Source organism: Rhinolophus hipposideros, assembly GCF_964194185.1.
Source record: "Rhinolophus hipposideros genome assembly, chromosome: 7".
In the NCBI taxonomy this organism is placed as follows: domain Eukaryota; kingdom Metazoa; phylum Chordata; class Mammalia; order Chiroptera; family Rhinolophidae; genus Rhinolophus; species Rhinolophus hipposideros.
In genome coordinates this window covers 100,858,033-100,867,708 of record NC_138053.1, presented here as the reverse complement: position 1 = coordinate 100,867,708, position 9,676 = coordinate 100,858,033, and the positions used below count along the sequence as shown (strand labels likewise).

At 62.7% G+C, this 9,676-nt stretch overlaps 1 protein-coding gene across 1 annotated transcript in view; it reads right to left on the bottom strand.

The window, feature by feature from the left end:
* Positions 1 to 572: 572 nt before the first annotated feature.
* SLC9A3 (solute carrier family 9 member A3) overlaps positions 573 to 9,676 on the bottom strand; it is a gene marked incomplete at its 5' end in the record, with an annotated part of 34,693 nt that continues 25,589 nt past the window's right edge. The window contains 13 exons of the mRNA XM_081053617.1: positions 573 to 1,071; positions 1,381 to 1,494; positions 1,711 to 1,783; positions 2,081 to 2,257; positions 2,460 to 2,589; positions 3,129 to 3,244; positions 5,105 to 5,234; positions 6,054 to 6,124; positions 6,220 to 6,309; positions 6,744 to 6,946; positions 7,623 to 7,843; positions 8,398 to 8,575; positions 9,238 to 9,316. Coding sequence (XP_080909743.1) covers positions 824 to 1,071; positions 1,381 to 1,494; positions 1,711 to 1,783; positions 2,081 to 2,257; positions 2,460 to 2,589; positions 3,129 to 3,244; positions 5,105 to 5,234; positions 6,054 to 6,124; positions 6,220 to 6,309; positions 6,744 to 6,946; positions 7,623 to 7,843; positions 8,398 to 8,575; positions 9,238 to 9,316 — 1,830 coding nt within the window. The 3' untranslated portion in view covers positions 573 to 823. The remainder of the gene's footprint in view (positions 1,072 to 1,380; positions 1,495 to 1,710; positions 1,784 to 2,080; positions 2,258 to 2,459; positions 2,590 to 3,128; positions 3,245 to 5,104; positions 5,235 to 6,053; positions 6,125 to 6,219; positions 6,310 to 6,743; positions 6,947 to 7,622; positions 7,844 to 8,397; positions 8,576 to 9,237; positions 9,317 to 9,676) is intronic.

Sequence of the window (9,676 nt, the reverse complement as noted above, 5' to 3'; positions counted from 1 at the left end):
GCCTGCTCCCCGCTGCATCACGGCCCCCTCCGCGTTCCCGCGAGAGAAGCAGGTGTTCCTGCCTCGGGAGCGTGACAGCCCCGCGCGCCCCCTGGCCCGTGCGGGGGAGGCCCGATTTCCCTTCCCTCCCACGTGCCCGGCACTCACTCAAGGGGCACGTGACTGAGCCCCAAGCCCCGCCCAAGGGGCCGCACCCCCTCCTGAGGGAGGCGCAGCGGGGGCAGCACCCCTGGGAGCCAGCAGGGACACCCCTGCGGGGGACCGGGCTCGGCCACCCGCTCTCCTGAAGCCACGTCCTGCAGCAAGGGGCCGGGCGGCTGGCTGCTGGGCACCCCTTCTCCTCCCAGCCCTTGGGGACCCTCTCTGCACCTTTCCCCTGAACTCCTCTCCACGAGGGTGCAAGGGACCTGCTGCTTTTCTCGGGACTCACTTCTGTCACGTGGGCTTTTCCCAGGGCCCTGCGGCCCTAAGGGAGAAAAACATGTTCCTTTTCCACACAGCACCCCAGTCCCCTCTGAGCTCGTGGCTCAGTTTCACTGTCTGGCCATAAGCATTAGACACCTAGAGTAGCTAGTGATCAACTGACAGTAAGTTCTAATCAAAGCTAAAACAGTCAGATCCTCTAACATCCCAGCTGGAGAAGTGGAGACTCAGACGGTCCCCTAGGAAAGGCCAGAACAAGAGGCTTGTGGGAACAGGCTTAGCAGGAGGAAAGCAGCTGCTGGAGAAAGTGCAGAAGCTCAGGTCCAGGGCCGAGAAAGGCCGACGCCTGGGAGAGGAGCTGCGGAGAGAGCAGGCGTTAGGGCTCAGGGGGGGCAGCCGGTTACATGTGTGTGGACTCGGGCGGGGAGCTGTGGGGCTGCTCCTTGGGGCCTTCGGCCAGCTGGAGGGAGTCCACCGACTTGCTGCTGAGGCGGAAGGGAGCCAGGCGGTGGAAGTTGCCGGGAGAGTGGGGGATCTGCACACGGGCCCTCTGGGAGGGCACCACTGTCTCCCCGGGGGACAGCCAGGGCGGCACCCTGGACAAGATGCTCGGGTCCTCATCCGGGGAGAACACGGGGTTGTCAATTCCTAGGAGAAAGGGCAGCGGCTGATCAGCTTCCCAGGCCCACCCAGCACAATAAGAGGGAGGGTGCTGCCCGGGGTCCGGCAGCAGCACGTCCTGCAGCCATCACCTGGAGGTCACCTGGAAGGTCAGGGTCACGTGCCTTTGGGGACTCAGGCCCTCCACCCCAGGCTCTCCCTCCCCACACTGTGGCAGGACAGGTGACAACTCCCTTCTCTTACAGCAGAGACCCCAGCCTGTCCCCTGCAGGTGCACAGCCCTAGACCCTCATTCTGCTGGCCTGTGCACCAACCAGAGGCCCACCGGCCCCTCACCTGAGGGGGAGTCCGTTGTTTCATTCCTGGTGACAGTCGCCAGGAACTCGATGCCCCCACTCATCTCCTCTGCACCATGGTCAGGGCCCTCCTCTGGGTCAGAAAGTTCCAAGTCTGGTGGCAAAGGAGGGAAATGGGCTGGGGACGCAGATGACCCAGGTCCTGGGCCCTTGACCGATGGCCTTGACCGCTCCCAGTGTGCCCTGAGATTTGTCATCACTGCCACCCTGACAAGCAGGGCAGCGGCCTGCAGAGGTCCCAGTGCCGAAGGGCAGGGTCTCCCCGCAAGGACAGCCCCTGTGACAAGCACGTCCATGGCCCACTAGGTACCTTTCTCCTGAATGGTGAAGTTGTGCGCAGGACTGTCCATGGGCAGTTTCCCGTTGGGGATGCTGCTATTCCTCTGAGAATCAGAATGAAGCCGCTCACAGGTCAGGGTGCCACGGCCACCGGGACCCTGACTACCGGCTCCCTGGGGACCCGTTGCTCCCAGCCCAGAGCCCCTCCAGGGCGTCTTCGGTGAGGCGGGCTGTGGAGACCCTGCCCAGACCTGTCCCTAGGGGCTGTCCTGGGGTTTCCATCGTGTGGTGACCTCAACCCCACACATCCTGCGTGCCCCCTCACCCTGTGGTCCCCTGTCGTCCTGCGGTCCCCCCATCATCCCCTAGTTCCCCCCTCACCCCGTCGCCCACGCCCTCACCCGCTTCTGGGCGCGCTCCCGCTTGTACAGCTTGGCCGCCTTCTTGTTCTGGTTGAAGCCCAGCTTGGCAGACTTGAAGGACTCCAGGCGCTTCCTCATGGTCCTGTGGAAAATCTCCTTGTCCTGCTTCTCGTCGTCCTCCGGGGTCAACTCGTGTCGACTGTACAGGTGCTTGTACTGGGGGCACGAGGGCACAGCTGCTGGTAACCTGCAGGCTGGGCACACTGGGGACACCCCAGCCTCTCTGCCCCAAGGTGGCCCCAGGACAGGGGAGCCCCAGGGCCACCAGGCCTGAGTGGTGTCTGCTCTCCATCCCGGGGAGGGGACAGAAGGGCCTGGGCCCACCCGGGGCTCTGCCCTGGCGGGCCGGGGTGCCCACCTCCTGCCGTGGCTTGTACAGGTACTGCTGCAGTGTGTGGTGGGTGACCACGTCCTCTGAGTCGCGGATACTTCTCCTCCTCTGCTCCAAGGACTGCATGTCCAGGCACACGGCGCTGGCACTCTCCCTCCTGCAGGGCCACGTGGGTGTCCGAGCTCTGACCAGCCCACTCCATGCCCACGCGCCCTGGTCTGCAAGGCTGCTCAGGCCCACCCCACGGGGCCCCACTGACCCACCTGTGTTCAGAGCATGGCCCCGTGGAGCCCCAGCGGGAAGCGCCATGCGCCCACTGCCCTGCCCAGTGCCTGGGTGCCGCCTGATAGTCCAGGACAGTCCTGCTGGCCAGAGGCCCCGCAGGCAACCGGCCGACAGAGGCGGGATGCCCTCTCGCCTCGCCTCCCGCCTCTCTCCGCAGGTCCTGCATCAGTGCCTGCAGTAACAGGCTGTCTCTACAGGGGACACCTGGCGCCACCCCCATGGTGACCAAGCCGGGAGCCTGCCCTTCCCCACGGACACCTCTCAGTAGCCCCTCGATGCCCAATGGCCGGTGTCTGAAGGGCCCCACGGTGCTGTGAGCAGGATGGGGAGGCCCCTCCCACAGCAGCCACCAGTGTCATGGTGGCGTGCCAGGTGAGGTGCCCGGGGGAGCCTGTGAGCCAGGACACGTACAGCAGGTAGGACACGGAGGCCTCCACGGTGGAGGGGCGTGGCGTGCTGAAATCCACGTTGACCACATTGTCCGTGCTGGGGGAGCGGATGAAGGCCAGGGACCCCCGACGCTCTCCCTGTGAGGACACAGGCTGCGTCAGCGAGGACGACGCAGGCCGGGCACCCCCGGCAGGACAGCAGCGGCCCCACAACACCTCAGCCCCTGCAGAGCCGAGACTCCAGGCCACAGCCAAGCTGTCCTGGACCTGAGAGGTCAGCCACTGGGTGGGAGAGGACGTGAAGGCACACTGTGTGTGAGGGACGGCACCTCAGCGGCACCGTGGGGAGTGTCGGGAAGCACACAGACCCACCAGATTCGGAAGGCAGCCCCTGTCCCCACTGGGGGTCCAAGCCAGCTGTCCTCCATCCCCAAGGAAGGAGTCCTCAGGCCGCACATCAGACTTCAATCAGATTGAAACCCCACAGGGTAGAGTCACAACCCAGCTGCTGTGGGTACGGGGATCTGTGTGCTGGGGGACCCCTGAGAGGAGGGGTGGCCGCGTGGGGCCAGCCTGCTATGGGCAGACCTGGTGGCCTCTCCCTCACAGCACTGCTGTTCACCCGCCCCCAGGTGATGCCTGAGCAGGCCTGACGTGGGGTTGGGGCCCTGGTTGTGCTGGGTAGAGATGAGGGTGGGGCCCGTGGAGCCGGCATCACCCACATGGGCCAGGCCGGCAGCAGCTGCTAGGGGTCTCGGTGCAGTGGGGTTGAGGCAGTGCTGGCTCAGGGGTCCCCAATGGAGCACCAGCGTCTGTGGGGTACATGAGCCTGGTGGAGGCCGGAGCTGTTCCCCTTCCCTAACTGCCCTCTGCATGGAGGCCACAGGGTTTGCTGAGCACCCTGCTGCTCCCACGGGAGCACAGACCAGGCTGTGCAGACCCCAGCCGGCGTGGGAAAGAACCAAGGGACGGTGGGAAATCTACATGGTTCGCAGAGCTGTGGCCGCCTGGCAGAGCCCCTCAGAGGAGTTCTGGGCAGCGGTCTGGAGGGGGCCTGTGCTGTAGGCATCGGGTGACAGCCCAGTAGGGCCATGTGGGGAAAGCCTGGAAGTCACTGTTACAGGCCACACTGAGGACAGGGGAGCAGAGAGCTTGGACCTAGGCCACTGCAGGGTGCCAGGGGCACACAAGGACACGCATGTGGCAGAGGCGGCCTGGTGACCACGGTTATGGTCATGGGGTGTCACACGTGTGCATTGAGAAGCTAAGAAGCTCTGCCATCAGGTGTGTGGCCACTGAGGAAGAGTCCGCCAGGCCATGCATCCCATGGGGGCGGGACTTGACCTGAGACCCACCATGGCTCGTGTCCCATCCAACACTGCCTGAATCCTGACAGTGGCTGTGGGCTGGCGCCAGGCAGCTGGTGTCCCCGTGCTGCCCGCAGAGCAGGCTCTTCCCTCATCCTGCCACACGCTCCCTGAGCCCTGCTGACACCACACCCTGGAGACCTGGCCCCAGCTGGTGGTGAGCCTTCTCAGAGAGCTGCCGGAGGCATGCTGGGCTGCCGCGCAGTGCTGCTCAGCTAGAGGCGCCAGGAGGTGCTGGGGCCCCTCAGCCCGTCCGAGGACACGGCACTCAGGGAGACATCCTTGCCGCTCCCCTCATGCGTGCACGCGCACTGTGTGCTTGCGCACTGCGCACTGGGAGCTGTGGCCCACGACGCCCCACCTGGCCTCACCTGTCAGGTCCAGCAGAGCCAGTGTCGACTCCGGAGTCTGGGGGGCGGGTCTGTGCCTCAGTCCCCGTGAGTGACATAACCCATCTGGGTGTTGGGCGCCCAAGTGTGCTTGCAAGTGGGCCACCGAGAACAGCACGCTGTGGCCTGGCAGAGGCCCCACCACCCTGCCCCGTGGCAGACTCCAGTGGCCGTCACGTCCCGTTTCTGTCCTGCTTCAGCCCCCACCTCCCGCAAGGACAACATGCAGAGCTTCCTGGTACCTCGGCCACGTAGCTGATGGCGTCCTTCAAGTTGAGCTCGTGGAAAACATTAAGAATCCTGTCGCGTGATTTTTGGGCCGACCTTCTCATAAGGATTTTGCTGAGGAATTTTCTATCAAAATTGGACCATCTGGGGGGTCAAAACAGAGAGGGTCAGCACCAGGCAGCAGTAGACAAGGCTCCGCGAGGACAGTCTGCGAGGTCCCTGCCCACTACCCAGGCTTGTACTGAGCATGGTCTCCCAGGGCTGCGGGGGCGTGGGACCCCTTCTCTCTGCCTGGTTTTTATGTGCCATTTATAACAACTACAAAGGTAAGTTTTAAATTTAAAGTGACAAAGCACAATCGTGCCACCTTCACGATTCTGTTCTTTGTTCCTGCTTTCCTTTCTGAATGTACAGAAAATTATGGGTTCCGTTTTCTCATTTAATTCCATATTACAGAGAGTTTTCAAAGTGACCACCCTTCAGAAAGGTGGGCTGAGGACAGGGCCCTGAGCTCTGGCTACAGTGATGGGGGCACACTGTACCCGCATGAAACACAGGCCAGGGGAGGGGTCCCCCAGCTCCCACACTTAGGACCAGGAGATCCAGAAGGAGGCTTGGAGTCCAACACAATTACAGCAGTGACCAGTTACCCTGGCCAGAGGATGTGGCTGGGACAGACTTAAAGTGGGACTTCCACTGTGAGCTGGACCTGGAGGAGGCAGGGCGGCCAGGGCAGCAGAGGGTTCCAGGGGGAGGAGGGGGCCCAACATTTTGGCTCCTTTCAGTGCAGTGTTCTGTGATGAGGGTTTTGTGGGATTAATTTACGTGAAGGTCAGCCATTGCTTCACCTGCCAGTCTTACAGTCACCAGATAAAGGAAGAGAGAGGGGAGCTGACAGCCCAGATGAAAGTGCCTCCACAGGTCCCCATTTCTGTCCAGTCAGGGGCCATGCCAGCCACTTACTTATCTCTGAGATAATTGTGTCCGATTTGCCCTGATATGTCCTCGATGGCTGACAGGATATGGTCGAAAGCCTTGAGGACAGACAGGTGGGTGGGGTCACTGAAGGCCCTCCCTGTACCCCACCCCCTCCCTTCCCCTCCCTTTCTCCCCCCTCCCCCACCCCTACCCGGCCGTGGAGCTTCTCGTTGAGTTTGGGATCTCGGTGCTCACTCCTCTTCACCTTTAGCCACTGCACCAGGGGCTTGATGGTCAGGCCCTGGGAGAGGGGACGCCCTGTCCTGAGCATGGGGACAGGCCCCTGCGCCCCGCCGCAGCCCACTGGGCCCCCACACCCAGCAGGGTGAAGCAGATGCCCTTATCCTTAGCAAAGCCCCTGCCGATTCTCTAGGGCCTGTGGTAGGCTCCTCCAATAAGCCTAAAGCAAGGCCCAGGGGGAGGAAGAGACCTTAACTGGGGCTCCATTAACCAGTGACGCTGAGCAAGGATGTTTTTAGGCCAGCTGGTACTGCATCCCCTGTGGGGCCACATGAAAACCTACAAAACGGCTCCTAGTTACTAAAATTGTAAAATTCAATTAGGGCCTGGAGCCTGGAAAGGCTCGCTGACATGGGGCCTGGCCCTGACAGCCGGTGGGGCACGGAGGGCAGGCAGGAGGCTGGCCAGGGTGGCAGGGCCGGTGCTAGACGCTACCTGGAAGATGACAGTAAAGTAGATGACGATAATGGTGGTGCTGACAAAGAGGTTCTTCTCCTTGACCTTTTTCTCGTCCAGAAGGACGACGAGGGCGAAGGCCACGGCCCCACGCAGACCCCCGTAGGACATGACCACTTGGTCTATGGCCTCCAGCTGCACCATGCGGTAGCGGTTCAGGACCCAGGTCTGCAGGACGACACCTGTCGGCCCAGGCGTGAGCTCGGCGCCGCGGGGCACGCGGCGTGGCCCCATCACCCTCTCAGGTCTCAGCGAGGCTTCGCTGTCCCCGCCTAGGCCCTGCCCTCGGTGCCTCGGACAGCACCACGACCAAAGGCCCCCGCTGAGGGCTGCAGGAAGAAACTGACCCTTCCCTATCATGGCATCTGCTCCCTGGAGCCCTCAGTCCCCAGAGACTGGGGGCGGACAGGGAGTCACCCCCGGTAGACCCTATCATGGCCCCCAAGGCACCACACATCAGGGTAGATAATGGGTACTGGGTGGGGGCAGCTGGAGGTCCTGCCTCACATGTGCATGGTCCATTTCCTCAGTGACTACACTGTCCCCAAGTCACTCTGACACATCCAAGTCAGTGGGAAATCAAATGGGTTCCCCTGAGTCCTTCTGGAACCTTCCATCCTGACCCCCAGCTGTCCTATGTCAGTCTCACTGCGACGAGGCTGGGAGAAGGCCCAGACCTTCACTGAGGACCACTGAGGGCCATCTGAGGTTCCCAGGGGCTCCTGAACCTGCCCTTCCCTCAACTCCCCACAGCCAATGACCGCTGTCACCCTGCCATCCCCCATCCTCCCCCCATCACCCCACTCCCACACCCCTATTTCCCACTGTGGACCCCAGTGCCCCTTGCCCCGCCCTCACCGATGGCCCGGTACACGGAGATGAAGACCAGTGTGAGGAGCACGAAGGCCGTGTTCCACCTCCAGATGCAGGGGTTCACGGCCGAGATTCCCAGGAACATGAAGATGATGGTCTCGGCCCCGCTCGCCAGCATCTTCATGGTGTAACGCACGGTGGTGGCAGACTGCTCCGAGATGTTGGCCTTCACATACTTCTGACAGCAGATGCCACAGAAGGTGATGCTGGGGACCGACCGACACGCGTGAGGCCGGGGCCACTCCACACACCCTGACCTGCGGGGCCCTGCTCTGCCCTGGAGTGTCCACCTTCCCTGTGAAGTTTCCTCCTCGGGGGTCGGTGCCCTGACCTGCGCCCGAGCCCACATCACTGCCGTCTGCTCATGACCCTCTGGGCAGAGCAGGCTGCCTGTTTCTGCCGCACCCAGAGAGGTGGGAGGCTCTACGGGGGCTCAGGGCAGACACCCGGGGTGTGGTGCCTGCAGGCCAGGGCGCCAGAGCCCCAGCCCCTGGCTCAGAGCAGCCTGCAGCTCGGACAATTGTGTGAGGACGCCAACTCCTTATTTCAAAAGCTAAATAGATCAAATTCTTCACCCCCACAGTGACTTTCCACCCAGCCTGGGAAGTGGGCCAGGCCGACAGGCGCTGGAGAAGGGGCGGTGACAGGAGGTGCCTCCACACGGTGGGGGTGGCACGGGCGCTGCTCCCACCAACCCTCGCCCATGCCCCTCAGCAGGCCCCGGACCTCCAGGGGTGCAGCACGCTCCGGGGGCACTTACGCCAGGATGGCCGACAGGGACAGCATCTCGGAGGTGAGGTAGGACAGGTAGGAGATGACGAACACGAAGCCGGGCTCGATGATGCGCACGTGCTTGGTGAAACGCGTCACCAGGGAGAGCAGGAAGGCGAACATGACCCCCACCAGCGTGCCCCCCAGGCTCACCACGAAGAAGGACACTGCAAGGGCAAGGAAGCGACGCTGGGCCGCCTGAATGGCCTTTTGTGGCTACAGCGAGCCGGCCTGCGGCCCTGTGGTGTGGGCCGGCCATTCCTCGCGGCAGTTGCCTGGTAACCCCCCCACAGAGGCGCCAAGAGCTCAGCAAACAAGAGGCCCCTTCTCTGGAACAGAGGCCTGGTCTGGCTCCGGTCTCCAGGTGGAAGGCTGGGGAGAGCACCGTCCTGTGGCCCCCGGGAGGCCCAGCCCGGCCCCGTCATGGAGAGAGCGCCATGACCAACCATTGACATGGGCTGGCAGCAAGGACCGGGGGCCTGGGTGCCCAGGGACAGCCATGCCCAGAGAAATGCCCAGGACCCCTCAGGACACCAGGTTGCACAAGCCGGTACCCTTGTGGCTCAAACGGGGCAATGACCCTCACTTCCCAGGTGGCTGGGACCCGGCAGAATTGTGTTTGTGAAGCACTCCAGGGCCAGGAGGGCCCGCCACTGAGACTGGCGTGGAAACACCTTGATCTGCACAGGCCGAAGGTCCCACGCCTGGTACCAAAGCCCGACCTGGCCCAGCTCTGCGGCCCACAGAGACCTGCCCTGAGGCGGCCACATTCTAGAGCAGGGCCATGGCCCCAGAATCCCCCAGACACATAGCCCCGCCAGCCACACACCTATGCCTTTCACGCAGTCCACACCAGTCACCTTGTCACCACCCAGCGTCACGAAAGATTCAAACACATTGTATAGGACCTGGGGGACAGAGAAGCAAACCAGACATGAGGTCAGGCCTCGGTCATCACTGACCCCTCCCTGTCTTGGGCGCCAGGCGCCCTGAGCCCAAAGCAGCCATCTACTTTGGAACCTGAAAAGCACTGGCTGAAAGAGCATCACGGGACAGTAATGGTCACCAGGAGGAAGGCCAGAGGCGAGCCAGCAGGGGCTCTGGGAGACAGAACATTCTGGCAAGAACCTGCACCTGCAGGAGCAAACCTGGCCCTTTCCTACCCTCAGTAAAGCAAGGGCAGGGTGGCCACAGCCTCACCCACTGCGTTCAATTCTCAATTTCATTTTCCAAGACAAACCCAGAGTTCCATTTTTAGTGACTTTGCT